Source organism: Mobula birostris, chromosome 23, assembly GCF_030028105.1.
Source record: "Mobula birostris isolate sMobBir1 chromosome 23, sMobBir1.hap1, whole genome shotgun sequence".
Taxonomy (NCBI): domain Eukaryota; kingdom Metazoa; phylum Chordata; class Chondrichthyes; order Myliobatiformes; family Myliobatidae; genus Mobula; species Mobula birostris.
This window is the reverse complement of record NC_092392.1, coordinates 19,106,302-19,125,064: the sequence shown is the minus strand read 5'-3', so window position 1 is coordinate 19,125,064 and position 18,763 is coordinate 19,106,302. Positions and strand designations below refer to the sequence as shown.

Below are 18,763 nucleotides of genomic sequence, written 5' to 3'. Positions count from 1 at the left end.
GCACGTTTCCGGACCCAGCCTAACCCACTCACTCTCCCCACTGTCCCGTCAACTCCTCCCAGGTATCACCACTCATCCACACTCTAGGGCAATTGTACAACAGCCCATTAACCCAGCTTCCCACGCGGACGGTAGAAGGATGAGGGGAGATTTAATAGCAGTATCCAAAATTCTGAAGGGTAAAGATAGGGTAAGTGCAAGCAGGTTTTTTTTTTTTACACTGAGGTTGGGTGAGACTAGAACTAGAGGTCATGGGTTAAGATGAAAGGTGAACGTGAGGGTGAACTTTCCACTTGCAGGGTTGGGTGTGTGTGTGTGCAACGAGTTGCTACCAGAAGTGGTGGGCGCAGGTTCGATTTCAACATTTAAGAGAAGGTTGGGTAGGTATATGGATGGGAGGGGTATAGAGATCAATGGGAGTCGGCAGAATAATTGCTTGTCATGGACTAGATGGGCTGAAGGGCCTGCCTTTGTGCTGTAGTGTTCGATGACCCTATGATATGGGAGGAAACTGCAGCCCCTGAAGGGGGGCACAAATTCCACACTGATAATGCCTGAAGTCAGGATTGAACCGGGGTCCTTGGGGCTGTGAGGCAGTGGCTCTACCAGCTGCGCCACTCTCTTAGCAACTTCCAAAATCTCCTGTTATCCACTCCACATGGACAAAGTGTGAAGTCTCGCCCATGTACCACTCATAGTAGAACCCCCTTTTCAGGCTGCACAAAAAGCTGGAGAAACTTAGTGGAACAGGAGGGAAATGCAGAGTGCACGATTCAGGTCGAGACCCTTCATCTGGACTGAAAAAATAAAGGGGAGATTGGTGAGGGAAAGGGGTGGGGCAAGAGACGGCAGATGATCCAGGTGAGGAGGGGCGATAGGCAGATGGAGGGAGGGAGAGTGGGAAAAGTGACAGAGGCTGGGAGGTGGGAGGTGGAGGTGACATCGGGCTGCAGATGGGGCAATCTGAGAAGAGAGGAAGGTGGAGATGGAATAAAGTGAGGGAAATGTGGAGGGCAGATGGGAACGGTTGCGGGGGAGAGGACCCAGTGGGAGGAGTATGTAGGTGATAGGAGGAAGAGACATGGTGATGGGGGCTGTGGTGGTTGTAGGAAGAACTGGTTAGGTCAGGGGGAGAGAGAAGCAGAACAGAGAGGCAGCAGGTTACCAGAAGCTGGAGAATTCAATGGACTTTCCACAGAGTTGTGAACAAACCAGGGGGGATATGAGGTGCTATTTCCGTAGTCTGTGTTTAGCCTCACCCTTACAGTGGAGGAGGCTGAGGACAGACAGGTCGGTGTGGGACGGGAGAGGGGAATTAAAATAGCTGACAACCAGGAGATCAAGACTGCCACAGCAGATGAAGCGAAAGTGCTCAGCGAAATGGTCACCTGGTCTGCTCTTGGCCTCGCTCGTGTAGAGGAGATATCATCAGGAGAATCAAATGCAATAAATGAAGGCAGGGGATTTGCATATGTGAATGGCTGCCTCACCTGGATGGTTAGGGCCCTCGATGGTGGTGAGAGGGGTGGGGTAGGTGTTTTTGTGGACCACTGGGTGATTGGTGAAGCAGGGAGAGCCTAAGGATGGTCAGGAGGGGAAATTGGCTTTGTGTATGGGAGAAGGCTGTGTGTACGCTGCCTGCAAATCAGCTCATCAAAAACACGATGGGGATTCCACTTTAGATACACTTCAGTGACTCCTGAAAGGGACGTGCGAAACACTTCTAGGGAACATAGAATCATCGAAAAGTACAGCACAGAAACAGGCCCTTCAGCCCAGTTAGTCTGTGCTGAACTATTTAAACTTCTACTCCTCTTGACCTGTACTGGGACCATAACCCTCCATACCCCTACCGTTAATGTACCTATCCAAACTTCTCTTAAACGTTGAAATCGAGCTCGCATGCACCATTTGTGCTGGCAGCTCATTCCACACTCTCATGACCCCCTGAGTGAAGATGTTTCTCCTTGAACCTTTCACCTTTCACCCTTAACCCATGACCTCTAGCCATAGTCCCACCCAACCCCTTGGGGGAAAAAGCCTGCTTGCAGTTACCCTATCTATCCATGTCCTTCATTTTTTTGTATACCTCTATCAAATCTCCCCTCAATCTTCTACATTGCAAGGAATAAAGAAATAAATACTTAATCTTCCCTTATAACTCAGGTCCTTCAGACATGTAAAACGTCTTTGTAAATTGTCCCTGTATTCTTTCAACCTTATTTACATCTTTCCTCTAGGTAGGTGACCAAAACTGCACACGCTATTTCAAATTCAGCCTCACCAATGTCTTAGACAACTTCAGTAGTATAGTACAGTCCATGAAAGTGTACAGTGATCAATTTGGTCACAGTAACACATAAAAGAACGTAGAGCATAGAACATAAAACAATGCAGTGCAGTATGGACCCTTTGGCTCACAGTGTTGTGCCAACCTTTTCATAGGCATCCGTTAGTCTCGTGAGACCGTGGATTTGTGCCTTGGAAGGTTTCCAGGGCGCAGGCCTGGGCAAGGTTGTATGGAAGACCGGCAGTTGCCCATGCTGCAAGTCTTCCCTCTCCATGCCACCGATGTTGTCCAAGGGAAGGGCACTAGGGCCAATACAGCTCGGCACTGGTGTCATTGCAGAGCAATGTGTGGTTAAGTGCTTTGCTCAAGGACACAATATGCTGCCTCAGCTGAGGCTCAAACTAACGACCTTCAGATCACTAGACCGACGCCTTAACCACTTGGCCACGTGCCAACCTTTTAACTTACTCCAGTATCACTCTAATCCTTCTCTCCCACATAGCCCTGGCAGGGTGTTCCACACATTCAGCATTCTCTGTGTAAAATATATTAACTCTGCCATCCCCCTATACCTTCTTCCAATCACTCAAAAATCACCTCTCGTATTAACTACTTCCTCCCTGATAAAAGACTCTGGCTGTCCAGTCTATCGATGCTTCTTTTCATCTTATACATCTCTTTCAAGTCATCTCTCATCCGCCTTTTCTTCAAAGGGAAAAACACAACTTGCTCAGCCTGTCCTCGTACCACATGCTGGCTGTCAACTCTATCAAGTTCGAATATTCTGTCTCTTTACAGCCCTAACTGACTGCATCAGAAATGACAGCGTCCCTGTTGTGCTATCCTCTGCGACATGATCAGAGTTCAACTGCAGCTCCATTCTGTAAGGAGTCTTGGTATATCCTCCCCGTGGGATGCGTGCGTTTTCTCCGAGTCCTCCAGTTTCCTCCCACAGTCCAAAGATGTACTGAGTAAAAAAAAACCATAGAAACATAGAAAACCTACAGCACAATACAGGCCCCTCGGCCCACAAAGTTGTGCCAAACATGTCCCTACCTTAGAAATTACTAGGCTTACCCATAGCCCTCTATTTTTCTAAGCTAAGGGTAGGTTAATAGGTGATTGAAAATTGTCCCGCGATTAGGTTAGGGTTAATCAGGTTTGTCAGGGGTTGCTGAGATGGCGTAGCTCGAAGGCCGGACAGGTCTACTCCGCGCTGTATCACTAAATTATCAAATAAATCAAAATGTCATGTCATAGGCAAAGGACTCACTCTCATCAATAATTCTTTTTCAGCTAAAGATTTTATCAAACGCTTGATGGAAAAGGACCCAAACAAACGTTATACATGTGAGCAAGCACTGAGACATCCCTGGTAAGCTGGATGCCTTTTGTTTTCTAACTGATTATAATCCCCTTCTACTCCTACTTGTGTTCCCAAAGTACTCCTCGAACTGCTGCTGACTTACCGGATGGTAATAATGCCTTCGATCTACTGCTCAGGTGACTCTGTAAAACACCAGTTTTATGCAAACCATTACACTCTGGGTTTGATCAAAGCCATCACAGCAGCACACTGACAATCTCAGTCTCTCTTTTACTTTTCTCCTGTTCATTTACTCTCCCTCAGTTTATCTCACTTTCTCACTCTTTTCCCCTTTGCCTTGATCTTTATTCACATCCTCTTTCCCTTTCATTTTCTCTAGCTCTTATTTCTGTCTTTTTTTCCAATTGTTATGTATTGCCAGGGAAAACTGAGCACAAGGGTGAGGTTTTGCCTCACGTATACCAGCCTTTGGTGAGATCAAATTCAAGTTTATTATCATTCAACTGTACACACGTTAACAGTTAAATGAAACAATGTTCCTCTGCGACCGAGGTGCAAAACTCAGTAAATATATCACATACAGCACATAAAATAATATTGACACAATAATATTAACAGATCAAAGATTCCTGTAGTTGTACAAGTTGACTTAAAATGCATATACCACATACATTTAAATATAAATTGTATAAAGCCAGTAGTATAACGCTACTGGCACTGTTAAAAATAATGTGTACTGGGTAGTAACAGGGTGTTTTGAAGTCTCACAGCCTGCTTACCAGCCTACCAGTCCTTATCCTTATACTGTGGTACCTTCTGCTTGACAGAGAGATTATGGGATGGATGGGAGGAGTCCTTGACAATGCTGAGGGCTCTGAAGATGCTGTGCTTCTTGCATATGTCCTGGGTGGGTGGGGAGAGAGGTGGAGAGAGACCCCACTGATTCTCTCAGCAGTCCATACAATCCATTGCAGGATCTTGTGGTCAGACGCCTTGCAATTCCCATACCAGACAGTGTTACGGCTGGCCAGGGAACTCTCGAAGGTACTGTGGTGGAATGGGGGTGGGGAGGTCATGCCTGGACTATTGGATTTCTTGTTGAAGGAAGAATTATCATGCATTGGAGGAGGTTCAGAGAAGGTTGGGTTGTCTAAGTCTGGTTTGTCCAAGGCTGTAGATACTGGTCTTACTTCTGCTCTCCTTTGGGTGACTTGATTGAAACAAAAGGTTCTGAGTTACCTTGACACGTGTGTCGAGAGGACGTCCTCTCCTCTGCTAAAAATATAGGGTCACGTATTTGACAAAAAGGAGGTGAATATTTTTCTCTCGGAGAGTGGTGAGTCTTTTGAACTTTCTTCCTGAAGTGATGTTGGAATGCAACATATTTGAAGGTTTTTATGTGAGGTGGCTAGATCTTTGATAACCAAGGGTGTATAAGGTCAACTTATAGATACACAGGAATATGGAGCTAAGATTACAATGAGGTCAAAAGTGATTTTATTTAATGATAGAACAGGTTCAAAGATCTGAAGGACCAACATATTTTGTATTTATTTCTGTTCTTGCATATTCTCTCTCTCTCTCACACACACTTTCTCCCTCTTTCTCTCTCCATCCCTCTTCCTTCCTCTCTCTCTATCTCGATCTCTCGCTCCCTTGCTTTCTCTTTTCTCTTTCCTTTTCTCTCAGTTCTCAGAGTTCTTTTGACTCTTGCTCTCCTGCTTTTTAAATTTCATCTTCTCAATCCTTCGCTCCTGTCTCTTTATTCTTTTTTCATCTGACATTCTCTTTTCTCCCGCTCTCTCCCCATCTCCCTCTTTCTCTTCCTTCCACGATTCCAGATAATCAGCATCTCCAATAAATAGCAGCCAGCTTCGAATAGGTTCCTGTGAAAAATGTGCAATAGCAAGGCAGTAAGGTGATGAATCTGTTCATTTGCCTGTCAAAGCATGTACGAGGTGGGTTTTGCACACTGCGCTGGTTGGATTTATGCAAAAGGAAATACAGATTCGGAATCAGATTTATCATCACTAACTTATTTATGTGAAATGTGTTGTTTTGTGACAAAGATATTAAACTATTATAAATTACAAAGTACATAAATAGTGTTTATAAAAAGGAACAGCAAGTAGTGTTCAGGGTTTTATGGACAATTTGGAAATCCGATGGTGGAGGGGAAGAAGCTGTTCCTGAATTGTTGAGAGTGGATCTTCAGGCTCCTGCACCTCCTCCCGGATGGTAGTAATGAGAAGGGGCCACGTCACGGGTGGTGAGATCCTTCATGGAGCATGCTGCCTTCTTCAACCACCACACGTTGCAGATGCTCTTGCCGCTGGGGAGGGTTGTGCCCGTGATGAAGACGGCTGAGACAGCAGCCTCTTGCAATCCTGTACAATGGAGTCCTAACGTTTCAGAATCAGAATCGTGTTTATATTCCCTGACATGTATTGTGAAATTTGTTGTTTTGCTGCAGCAGTACATAAAAATCACCATAGGTTATAATAATAAATATAAAAACATGCTATTACATTACAAAGCAATTATTGCATTTACAGCTCAGGAAAAGGCCCTCTGGCCCACCATGTTTGTGCTGACAATATTGCCAATGCAAACTAATCCCATCTTCCAGCGCATGGTTCATATCCCTCCAGCCCCTTCCTGTTCATGCATCTGTCTAAATGCCTTTTACTCTTTACCGTCTTATCTGCATCCACCACCGGCCCCAGCACGGTGTTCCAGGCAGTCACCACTCTGTGTAAAACACCGGCCCCACACACATCATCTTTAGAATTAACCTCTCTCATCTTAAACCTACAGCCTCTATTACTTCGAAGGAACTTTTTCGGCTTTGAAACTTCAGGATATCCTGATGCTTCGAAGGACGCTGAAGAATTGTGTGCCCTTTCTTTAAATAAACCTTATGGTTTGAAGGTTTGCCTTCCCCACTACGACAAAGTACACTTCAACACCCCTAAAGGCAGCAGGAGATGTATTTGTGTATCAGTTGGTCAAGTGATTGTTTAGGCATTTTCCATTAGCGTTTGCACTCTACGTCGTAAGGAATATCAGGTCCACTTACAGATTGACATCAATGGGAAAAAGTATGTGAGTTGCTATTACCATTGAAGTCAGTTCGCATAATACTTTACCTTGAAAACTGCTATTGCTAGACTCAAAGCCAAATGAACTGCCTCATCCTGAAACGTCATCCATCTATTCTATGCACAGATGCTGCCTGATCCGCGGAGTTCCTCTAGCATTTTATTGTGTTCCTCCAGCCCTTTGGTTTCTCAAAGCAAACCTACATTCAGTGGCCACTTCATTAGGTACACCTGTACACCAGCTCGATAATGCAAAAATCTAATCAGCCAATCATATCCCAACAATTCGATGTGTAAAAGCACGCAGACATGGTCAAGAGGTTTAGTTGTTGGTCAGAATGGGAAAGAAATGTGATTTATGTGACTTTGACTGTGAAACGATTGGTGGTGCCAGACAGGGTGGTTTGAGTATCTCAGAAACTGCAGATCTCCTGGGAATTTCATGCATAATGGTCTCTGGAGTTTACAGAGAATGGTACAAAAAACAAATAAGATATCCAGTGAGCGGCAGTTCTGTGGGAAAAAATGCCTTGTTGATGAGAGAAGTCAGAGGACAATGGGCAGACTGGTTCAAGCTGACAGTAACTCAAATAACCACACGTTACAACAGTGATATGTAGATAAACATCTCTGAACATACAACACGTCAAACCTTGAAGTGGATGGGCTACAGCAGCAGAAGACCATGAACATACACTCTGTGGCCTCTCTATTAGGTGCAGGAGGTACCTAATAAAGTGGCCACTGAGTGTATTGCTTTAACATCAAAGCCAAGCTCTTCACCAAAGCTTCAATTGGTAAATTGATGAATTGGTTTATTATTGTCACATGAACCGAGATACAGTAAAAATTGGTCTTGCATTTTTTTCATACAGATAATGAATTCATTACAACAGCACACTGAGGTTGTACAATGGAAAACAATAACAGAATGCAGAATGAAGTGTTGCAGTTACAGAGAAAGTGCAGTGCAAAGTCGAAGTAAAATATTTACCACATACTACCATGAGATTCATTCTCTTGCAGGTATTTACAAGAAAATAAAGAAATACGATGGAATTTATCAAAAAAAATACATAAACAAAGACTAACAAACAACAAAAAGGCAAATTGTGCAAGTAAAAAATAAATAATACTGTGAACATAGCAGGCAGACATTAAGCCACAAGGTCATAACGAGGGAAATTATGAAGTCAAGAGTCCATCTTTTAATAGTAGGAACCATTCAATAGCCTTGCAATAACGAGGTAGAAGAAGTGCTTGAGCCTGATGTAGTGCTTTCAGGCCTTTGCATCTTCTGCCCATGGGAGCGAGGAGAAGAGAGAATGATGGGTGGGTGGGTCTTTGATCGTGTTGTTTTGCACAGTTCATTTCAAAACAACATCACAAAGCGATAGTGCAAAGGAAAAAGGAGTAACAGTGTGCAGAATATGGTGTTACTGTTGTAGTGAAAGTGCAGGTAGACAATAAGGTGCAAGACGAAGATGAGGCAGATTGAAAGATCAAGGGTTTAAGAGTCTGTTCAAAGGTCATATGACAGTGGGATTGAAGATATCCTTGAGCCTAGTGGCATGTGCTTCTGGGTTTTTGTATCAGTGACCAATGGGATGGGGCAGAAGGGTGAATGCCCAGGATGCTCTATCATTTCACGTTTCCAGTTATCGGAGACAAGATGGCCTTTGTTCTAGTTCCACTACCGTTTGCCTCATTCTTTCACAAGTATAGGGTCCCGCCACATTTAGACATTGATTAAATGTGGAATTTTAGACCATAAGGCTATTAGCTCACTGAGTCCACTCTGCCATTCTGTCATGGCTGATTCATTATCCCCCTCAACCCTATTCTCCCAGTAGAATCCCCCAGTAACCTCTGACACCCTTATTAATCAGGAACCTTTCAACCTCCACTTTAAATCTACCCAATGATTTGGCCTCCACAGCACACTGTGGCAACGAATTCCACAGATTCACCACCTTCTGACTAAAGAAAGTCTTTCTCATTTCTGTTCTAAAGGGATGCCCCACTATAGGAAACATCCTCTCCACATCCACTCTACCTAGACCTTTCAATATTCTATAGGATAAACTGAAATCCCTAGTCAGTCTTCTGAACTCCAGCAAGTACACACCTTATAAGTAACCTTTTCATTTCGAAGGACATTCTCGTGAACCTCCTCGGGACCCCCTCCAAAGCCAGCACATCCTTTCTTAGATAAGGGGCCCAAAACTGCTCACAATATTCCAAATGCAGTCTGATCAATGCCTTATAAAGCCTCAGCATTTCATCCTTGTTTTCATATTCCAGTCCACTCAAATTGAATGCTAACATTGCATTTGCCTTCCTTACTACCAATTCAACCTGCAAGTTAACCTTTAGAGAACCCCGCATGAGAACTCCAAAGTCTCTTTGCACCTCTGATTTCTGAATTTGGTTCCCGTTTAGCAAATAGTTTATGGCTTTATTCCACAGTACATGACCATTTGCTTCACCATTTTCCATTTCTCAGATTTTTCAAATCTGTCTAATCCTCACGCAGACTCCCTACCTCGTAAGCTCTACCTGCCTTCCACCTATTTTTGTATCATCTGCAAACTTGGCCACAAATCCATGAATTCCAGCATCCAAATCATTGACATATCATGTGAAAAGTAGCAGCCCCAACACAGGCTCCTGCAGAACACAACTAGTCACCGGCAGCCAACCAGAAAGGGGCCCCTCTTTGCCTCCTGCCAGTCAGCTGTACTTCTGTCCATGCAAGTAGTTACTACGAGCCAGTTACACTTATCTATAGCTCGTGAACTGTGTGCGCTCTCCTGGGGCGTACACGTATGCTGATCTGACTCCGCACCAGACAGCCAGTGGTGAGACTCCAGTCTGCCTCATGCCAACAGTTGTCTATCCCATCGAAAGTTAATATGAAACTTTATATCAGACATTTATGTGCATGCCTGCTGAGAAGATCTGGTGGGAATTTGCAGTCCATTCCGACTACAATGAACCGTGTCACAAAACGCGCCATGTTATGACTTCAGTGCAGACGTAATAACGGGCCACGTCTTCATTCCCATCTTGGTTTTAGTAAGGTCCATTTGAAACCCCAGTTCCAAACAGTTTCCGTGTCTAACTGTGGTAGGATTAGCACATGAGGTCTGTTCTGGCAGAAACCAGCTGAAGGCAAGCTGTCCACAGTAATCCACACCCCGCTGCTCCACTGTCTGGTTGTTGGTTCACTCCTAGGCCTGGAAGTATTTATATCATTATCTGCACTTTGTCAACATAGCCTGGTCTATCAGGTCATTAATTCTCCAGCATCAGGACCCAGGGAGCAATGAAACAGCAGTCTCCCAGTTTATAGACTAATGTAGACAGTGCTTAAGTGCCTCTGTAATTAATGGATTCACAGGACTTCATCTGTACATAGGCCATAAGGAGTGGTTAACAATGGGCTGTGCTGTGCAGCAGTTTACCCAATGTCTTTCCAGTTATTTTATTCACTGTCTCTGGAAGCTGCGGAAGTGTATTTTATTCGGAAATGCTAGAGGTACAGAACTAATTACCCTACACCATCAGGCTCCTGAACCAGTGTGGGTAATTCACTCAGCTCAACTCTGAACTGATTCTATAACCTATAGACTCACTTTCAAGGATTCTACAACTCTTGTTCTCAGTTTTATCTATTTACTTATGTAGCTTGGGGAAAAGTACACGCTCAGGACAACAAAGACTTTTTCGGGTTTTAATTCCTTTTATCGGTTTTTGATGTTTAAGTGCCAGTAGAGGGTTGCGAAACAAAACGAACGAATTTACAACCAGTTCTTGCCGTTACAATTTCGGTTTAACTTCCGATTCACACCCTTGTGTATGGACAGAATTGCGTATGCTGTATAAAAATACCAGAACTAATATGGTACTAATACGGTAGTGGCAATCCTGAAGGAACACAATACAAACAATATTAGAATCTCCCCAACCCTGTATCTTATACATAACAGCGAATAATGTAAGTGAATACATCTCATCTTAGATGTCCACACGTGCTGAACTTCCGAACAGAGGCTAAACATTCACGTTACACGGTTACATGCACAATCAGTCCCGATACAATAAAGTTAGACAAAAGGTACACCTTGGCACAACTTTTACAAGGTATCGCCTGGTAGTTAAATTACAGGGAGACTGACGTACTTGGCTGGTGAGGAACTTTGCCCAAGCCACGCGATCCAGCGTTGAGTCACTTACTCGAGAAAATCTAAAGCATCCACATGTAAGACATGTCAAATTACCGATATTCTTGATCCGCCAACAAGCATAAACGAATTCACATGGATATTGTCAATTATCGCTCACCTTTCCTCACCATGCCCAGCCTCCGGAGGAACCCAATTCCAACGCCTTACCACGTCTTCAGCAGAAAGCAAAATGGCCTCCCCACTATCCCATGCGTACGTAATGACATCACCGTCTCCCTTAAAGGCACAGGCAACTGTTCTAGCATTACCCGGATGGATGTCTAAGTACACTTTTAAAGATACTGAATAAGATCCGACGGTCACCCGGTTACACTTATGTCCTCCTTTATTTATTTTTATTTGCAGTTTGTCTTCTTTTGCACACTGGTTGTTTGTCAGTCTTTGTGTGTAGTTTATCATTGGTTTGATTGTATTTCTTTTTTTTTTCTCCAAGGAAGTGAATGTCAGGGTAGTACATGGTGACATATAAATACTTTGAAAATAAATTTAATTTGACGTTGACCTCATGAATAAATGCCACACTTTATTTGAGATGACGCAGTACCCTCTTCGGTATTTTACAAATTGATTTGAGGATTTGTTTACATTAATTCAGTCACGGTGGCTAGCGTGGTGAACATTTCCTTAGTCCTTTACAACAGGGAAGCAGGCCAATCAGCCCATCAGCTCTCTGCTGGCTGGTCATTCCGTTCCCCTCCCTTGTTTTCTGTAATTTATTTCCACACGTACCGCCATCAACTCCCCTCCACTCTCCCACAAAATAGTGCTAATTTCTAGCAGCCAATTAGCCTACCAAACTCCACCATGGACAGTCCCATGCCTGGCTCTGAAAGGAAGAGTGTTGGGCATTGGGCTAGCAACCCCATCCTTTAAGAGCTCAGAGCCGATGAAGCTCCCAGTATCTCATCCCTGAAAGAGGAAAGATCTTTGCCTAGAAGAGGAAGCCACAGGGCCCTTCAACTATCTATCGGCTCAGGACAGAGAACTCTGATAAGCTGCTTTTGATGGCCTGCGCCCCATTAGGGATTATGGTCCTAAGAAGAAGAAATGACCTACCAACCCCCACATAAATAGGATGTGGAAGGAAACCAGTGCACCTGGGAGAGCGTGCAAACTCCACGCACGGAGAGCACCCGGGCTCAGGGTCCAACCTGGGAGACTCCACGCGGTCACAGGGAGAGCGTGCAAACTCCATGCAGGAAGAGCGTCCGGGGTCAGGGTCCAACCTGGGAGACTCCATGCGGTCACAGGGAGAATGTGCAAACTCCACGCATGGAGAACGCCCGAGGTCAGGGTCCAACCTGGGAGACTCCACGCGGTCACAGGGAGAACGTGCAAACTCCATGCAGGGAGAGCGCCCGGGGTCAGGGTCCAACCTGGGAGACTCCACGCGGTCACAGGGAGAACATGCAAACTCCACGCACGGAAGGCACCCGAGGTCAGGGTCCAACCTGGGAGACTTCACGCGGTCACAAGGAGAACGTGCAAACTCCACGCAGGAAGAGCGCCTGGGGTCAGGGTCCAACCTGGGAGACTCCACGCGGTCACAGGGAGAACGTGCAAACTCCACGCACGGAGAATGCCCGAGGTCAGGGTCCAAGCTGGGAGACTCCACGCGGTCACAGGGAGAACGTGCAAACTCCACGCATGGAGAATGCCCGAGGTCAGGGTCCAAGCTGGGAGACTCCACGCGGTCACAGGGAGAACGTGCAAACTCCACGCACGGAGAACGCCCGAGGTCAGGGTCCAAGCTGGGAGACTCCACGCGGTCACAGGGAGAACTTGCAAACTCCACGCACGGAAAGCACCCGAGGTCAGGGTCCAACCTGGGAGACTACACGCGATCACAGGGAGAATGTGCAAACTCCACGCAGGAAAAGCGTCTGGGGTCAGGGTCCAACCTGGGAGACTCCACGCGGTCACAGGGAGAGCGTGCAAACTCCAGGCACGGAAAACACCCGAGGTCAAGGTCCAAACTGGGAGACTCTACGCGGTCACAGGGAGAACGTGCAAACTCCACGCAGGGAGAGCGCCCGGGGTCAGGGTCCAACCTGGGAGACTCCACGCGGTCACAGGGAGAATGTGCAAACTCCACGCACGGAGAACGCCCGGGGTCAGGGTCCAACCTGGGAGACTCCACGCGGTCACAGGGAGAACGTGCAAACTCCACGCACGGAGAACGCCCGGGGTCAGGGTCCAACCTGGGAGACTCCACACGGTCACAGGGAGAACGTGCAAACTCCACGCACGGAAAGCACCCGAGGTCAGGGTCCAAGCTGGGAGACTCCACACGGTCACAGGGAGAACGTGCAAACTCCACGCACGGAAAGCACCCGAGGTCAGGGTCCAAGCTGGGAGACTCCACGCGGTCACAGGGAGAACGTGCAAACTCCACGCAGGGAGAGCACCCGAGGTCAGGGTCCAACCTGGGAGACTCCACGCGGTCACAGGGAGAACGTGCAAACTCCACGCACGGAGAACGCCCGGGGTCAGGGTCCAACCTGGATCTCTGGAGCTGTGAGGCAGCAACTCTACCAACTGCGCCACTGTGCACATCCCTTAACCTGCATCCTTCTGACTGAGGCAAAGGCGTGGCCCACTGAGTCAATGAAAAATATTATTTCTTCTCATAAAATAAGCAAATATTGGAAAATTATGTATGTCCCTCCATGTGTCTGTACCTTTCTCCTCCCAGACCGGGGAACAAATGAGGAAATTAAAACATCATGAACCTTTCCTTAAGGTTCAAAGTTCAAAGTATATGTGTACACTCGGTGGCCATTTTATTAGATACCTCCTGTAATGAATAAAGTGGCCGCCGAGTGCATGTTCGTGGTCTTCTGCTGCTGTAGCCCATCCACTTCAAGGTTCAATATGTTGCATGCTCAGAGACACTCTTCCATATGACATTGTTGCATTGCGTGGTTATTTGAGTTACTGTTGCATTCCTGTCAGCTTGAGCCAGCCTGGCCATTCTCCTCTGACCTCTCTCATTAACAAGGCATTTTCACCTACATGACCGCCACAGACTGGATTTCTTTTTGTATTTTGCACTATTTTCTATAAACTCTAGAGACTGTTGTGTGTGAAAATCCTAAGAGATCAGCAGTTTCTGAGATACTCAAGCCACCCCGTCTGGCACCAGAATCATTCTACGGTCAAAGTCACTTAGGTCACATTTCTTTCTCATTCTGATCTTAGATCTAACCAACAACTGAACCTCTTGATCATGTCTGCGTGCTTTTATGTATTGAGTTGTTGCCACATGATTGGCTGATTAGATATTTACGTTAATGAGCAGGTGTGCAAGTGTACCTAATTAAATGACCACTGGGTGTACGTTACCATATGCTGCCTTGAACTGTATTTACTCGCAGCCATTTACAGGAATAAACAATAGAATTTTATTCAAAACTATACATAAACAGACAAAGATATGCAAAAATATGCAAAAGAAGACATACTGTGTAAACAAAAAATAATACTGAGTGCATTACATGTGTTGCAAAGAGTCACGTGTAAGAGTTACATGCGTTGTAAAGAGCGACGCACAGAAACTGAACTACTTTCGGATTCAGGTTGAACTTCAGAGGACAGAGAGGAGGTCTGGCCCTTGCAGCTGTAACACGCAGGCCCATTGGTGTGTGGACGTGCCCTGGTGCTCGTGAACCAGACTCCCAGCTATGGGTAAATAGCCCCACTGCCTCAGGAGAGACGAAGGCTATGGGAGCAAACCCGGACAGCAGATCTGGAGTGGAACACCTAAGGTGGCTGGATGTGGTTGAACATCCTTCTGGCAGTTCCTGCAGCCAAACATATTGTTTCATAAGCTTTCCTTTAGCCTACACTGGTGAAGCCGAGTGGGGATCTTGATGATTGGGCATCTCAGGATCTCCACACCTCCCGCCCAGGCTTGTGAGACAGATGGATGCCAACCAGTGTCCTTGAAAATGAGTCTGTAGGTTACTCACTCAGTTCAGAGCAGTGGAGATTAAAGTTTTCCATGCTGTTCAGCTGTCTGATGGCTGTAGGGTTATAAGTGTTCCTGAATCTGGTGATGCAAGTCCTAAGACTGCCGTACCTCCTGCCCGCTGCAGCAGCGAGAGGGCAGCATGGCCTGGATGGTGGAGATCTTTGTGAATGGGTGCTGCTTTCTTGTGGCAGCGCTCCATGTACTTACAAATGTGCTCATTGGTCAGAAAGGCTTTGCCTGTGATGGACAGGGCTGTATCCACCAGCTTCTAGAATCGTTTCTCTTCCCGCAAATTGCTGTTTCCATACCAGGCTGTGATGCAACCAGTTAGGATACTCTCCACTGTACAGCTATAGAAGTTTGTCAAAGTTTGGCAAGACATGCAAACCTCTGGGATAGTAGAGGCTTGGTTGTGCCTTCCTTGTAATGATACTTATGTTATGATCCCAGGACAGGTCCTCTGGTATGTTAATGCCGAAGAATTTAAAGTTACTGACCTTCTCCACCTCTGACCCCTTAATGTGGACTGGCTGGTGGACCACCAGCTTCTTCCTCCTGTACTCCATTATTGGCTCGTTGGTTTTGCTGGTGTTGAGAAAGACGTTGTTGTTGTGGTGCCATTCAGCCAGATTTTCAATTTCCCTCCTATATGCCAATTCATCAGCATCATAAGATTCGCCACCAGAAAGCTGAATCCATCATCACGGTCCCATCCAGGCCATGATCTGTCCTCACTGCTATCATCAGGCGACTTAAGTCCTGTCACAAACCAGAGAAAATCTGCAGATGCTGGAAATCCAAGCAGCACGCACAGAATGCTGGAGGAACTCAGCAGGCCAGGCAGCATCTGTGAAACAGAGTACAGCCGCAGTTCAAGATTAAGGATTAAAAATTGGCTTTATTTGTCGCAAGTGCATCGAAACATGGAAACATGCAGTGAAATGCACCAACAGCAAACGCAGTCCAAGGTTGCGCTGGGGGCAGCTCGCAAGTGCTGCCACACATCCAGCGCCAACATAACATATCCACAACTCACCAACCCTAGTCCATAAGTCTTTGGAATGTGGGAGGAAACTGGAGCATATGGAGGAAACCCATGTGATCTCAATGAGCTTGTTCAAACTCCTTACAGTCAGTTGCATGAATTGAACACAGGTCGCTGCTGCTGTTATGCTAGCCACTACGCTCCAGATATGTCTCCAATCAACAGCCAGTCCTTTCATTAGAGGTTAGAGCCACAGGGGTCTCACTGCTGCCATTCTCTACGTGGTCTGTGGACCTGCTTATCTGCATACACAGGGGTAAACTGACACTGATCTCTGACAAGTCAGCCCTGACTACGCGCAACACAAGAGCCACTGTTAACCTGAACTCACAGTAGAAGTTGGACGTCAGATAAATTTATATCGATTGTAAGGGTTTTTATTTGCGCAGTTTGCCTCCTTTTGCACATTGGCTGTTCTGTCATTCTTGGTCAGTTTTTAGATTAGATTAGATTATGAGGACACGCAGTCCTCTTTTATTGTCATTTAGTAATGCATGCATTAAGAAATGATACAATGTTTCTCCAGAATGATATCACAGAAACACATGACAAACCGATGGAAAAACTGACAAAAACCACATAATTATAACATATAGTTACAACAGTGCAAAGCAATACCGTAATTTGATAAAGAACAGACCATGGGCATGGTAAAAAGTCTCAAAGTCTCTCGAAAGTCCCATCACCTCACGCAGACGGTGAACCTCCAGCGCCGCAAACTTGCCGATGCAGCATCCTGGAAGCATCCGACCACAGTCCGACTCCGAGTCCGTCCGAAAAACTCCGAGCCACTGACCAGCTCTCCGACACCAAGCACCGAGCGCTTCGACCCCGGCCTCGGCAACAGGCAGTAGGCAAAGCCGAGAATTTGGGGCCTTCCCCTCCAGAGATTCTCGATCGCACAGTAGCAGCGGCAGCGAAGCAGGCATTTCAGAAATTTCTCCAGGTGTTCCTCCGTGCTTCTCACGGCTGTCTCCATCAAATCAGGATTGTGCACGGCCCCCTAGTTAACACATATCAATATCATTCGGAATGGCCGCGCGCACTGTTTCGTGCCGCCATCTTCTCCTCCCTCCTCCCTGCAGTTTATGCAGTTTGTTGGGAAATTCTATTTTATTTAATTTTTTGCTGTAAATGTCTGCAAGAAAATGAATCTCAAGGTAATATATGGTAACAAATATGTAGTTTGATAATAAATTTACTTTGAATTTTGAAACCTTTTTAGTCACATCAAGGATATCGCTCAGCTCCTTAAACTCAGAATCTACATATTTAACAGAAGTTCACCTTGGTTGAAAACGTGAACATATTATTTTTACCAGCATTTTTGTTGTCTTGGTTTTTGTGACCCTTAAATACTTTCCGTTTGAGAACCATTTGCCTTTTTTATGACAGGAACTTAACTTGAAGAGTTTTTAAACTAACTCTCTTTCTATCCCTCTACCATTGCTATTGGGTCATTCCAAGCCATTGGTCAAATCAAGTGCTGTCAATTACACATGATGCTGGAAATCTTGAGTGACACACACAAAATGCTGAAGGAACCCAGCAGGTCAGGCAGCATTTATGGTGGAGAAAAAACAGCCAGTGTTTTGGGCCGAGACCCTTCTTCAAATGAACCGACATTTGACCTGCATCTCCACTAGGGTCATTTACCTCCTCTTCATTGGTGAGACCCAACACAGGTTGGGGGCCCACTGCTTTAAGCACCTTCGCTTGTCCATTGCAAATGACAGGATCTCCAGTGGCAAACTGTTTCAATTCAACTTCCCAATCCCATTCTGACATGCCTTCTACTGCAACAATGAGGCCTTATTCAAGTTGGAGGAGCAACGTCTCATATTCCAACTGGGTAGCCTCCGAACTGATGGCATGAACATCAATTTCTCCAATTTTCGGTAATTTCTCCCACCCACACCCCGCCTCCTTTTCCATTCTCTATTCTGGCTTCCCTCTCACCCCGTCTCTTCTCCTCACCCGACATCACCTCCCTCTGGTGCTCCTCCACTTTCTCCTATGGTGCACCCCCCTGTCGTGTCAAATTCCGTCTTCTTCAGCCCTTTACAATTTCTACCTGTCACCTCCCAGCATCTCACTTCATCCCCTCTCCTCCACCGACCCACCTTCCCCCTCACCTGATCTCATCTATCACCTTGTGCTCCTCCCCTCCCCCCAATCTTCTTATTCTAGCTTCTGCCCCCAGGTTCATTTCCAGTCCTGATGAAGGGTCTCGGCTGTGAAAGTTGACTGTTTATTCCCCTCCGTAGGTGCTGCCTGACCTGCTGAGTTCCTCCAGCATGTTGTGTGTGTTCCTCTGGATTTCCAGCATCTGCACAATTTCTTGTGTTCACTGCTCCATGCAACCTCTTGTATTCCTGTGCATTGGAATTACCATACCAGACCATGTGGAGGAGGAACCTGAAAAGGGAAGGGCAGAGAACACAACAACAGTGCACAATGTTTTGGGTGTGGGGTTTTATTTTGACAGAGGCAGCAGGATTCGTAGCAGTATGGAGAAAAAGAGGGATCTTGGGATCCATGAGCATAGTTATTGATAGGATGATTACGAAGGTGTATGTTGTATTGGACTTCACTCATTGGGGGATTGGCTTCGAGAGCCATGAGGCGATGCTGAACTCTATAAAACTGGTTCGACCACATTTGGAGTATTGCGTTCAGTTCTGGTTGCCTCATTATAGGTAAGCTGTGGAATATTTAGAGGGGTCTCAGAGGAGATCTACCAGGATGCTGCCTGAATTACAGTGTATGTTTTATGA

At 45.9% G+C, this 18,763-nt stretch overlaps 1 protein-coding gene across 3 annotated transcripts in view; it reads left to right on the top strand.

Moving 5' to 3' along the window:
* The window catches only part of camk1da (calcium/calmodulin-dependent protein kinase 1Da), a 317,135-nt gene that overhangs the window by 275,981 nt on the left and 22,391 nt on the right, over positions 1-18,763 (top strand). For all 3 annotated transcript variants that reach the window (XM_072241028.1, XM_072241026.1, XM_072241027.1), the window contains one exon: positions 3,587-3,665. In XM_072241028.1, the coding sequence (XP_072097129.1) occupies positions 3,587-3,665 (79 nt within the window). The remainder of the gene's footprint in view (positions 1-3,586; positions 3,666-18,763) is intronic.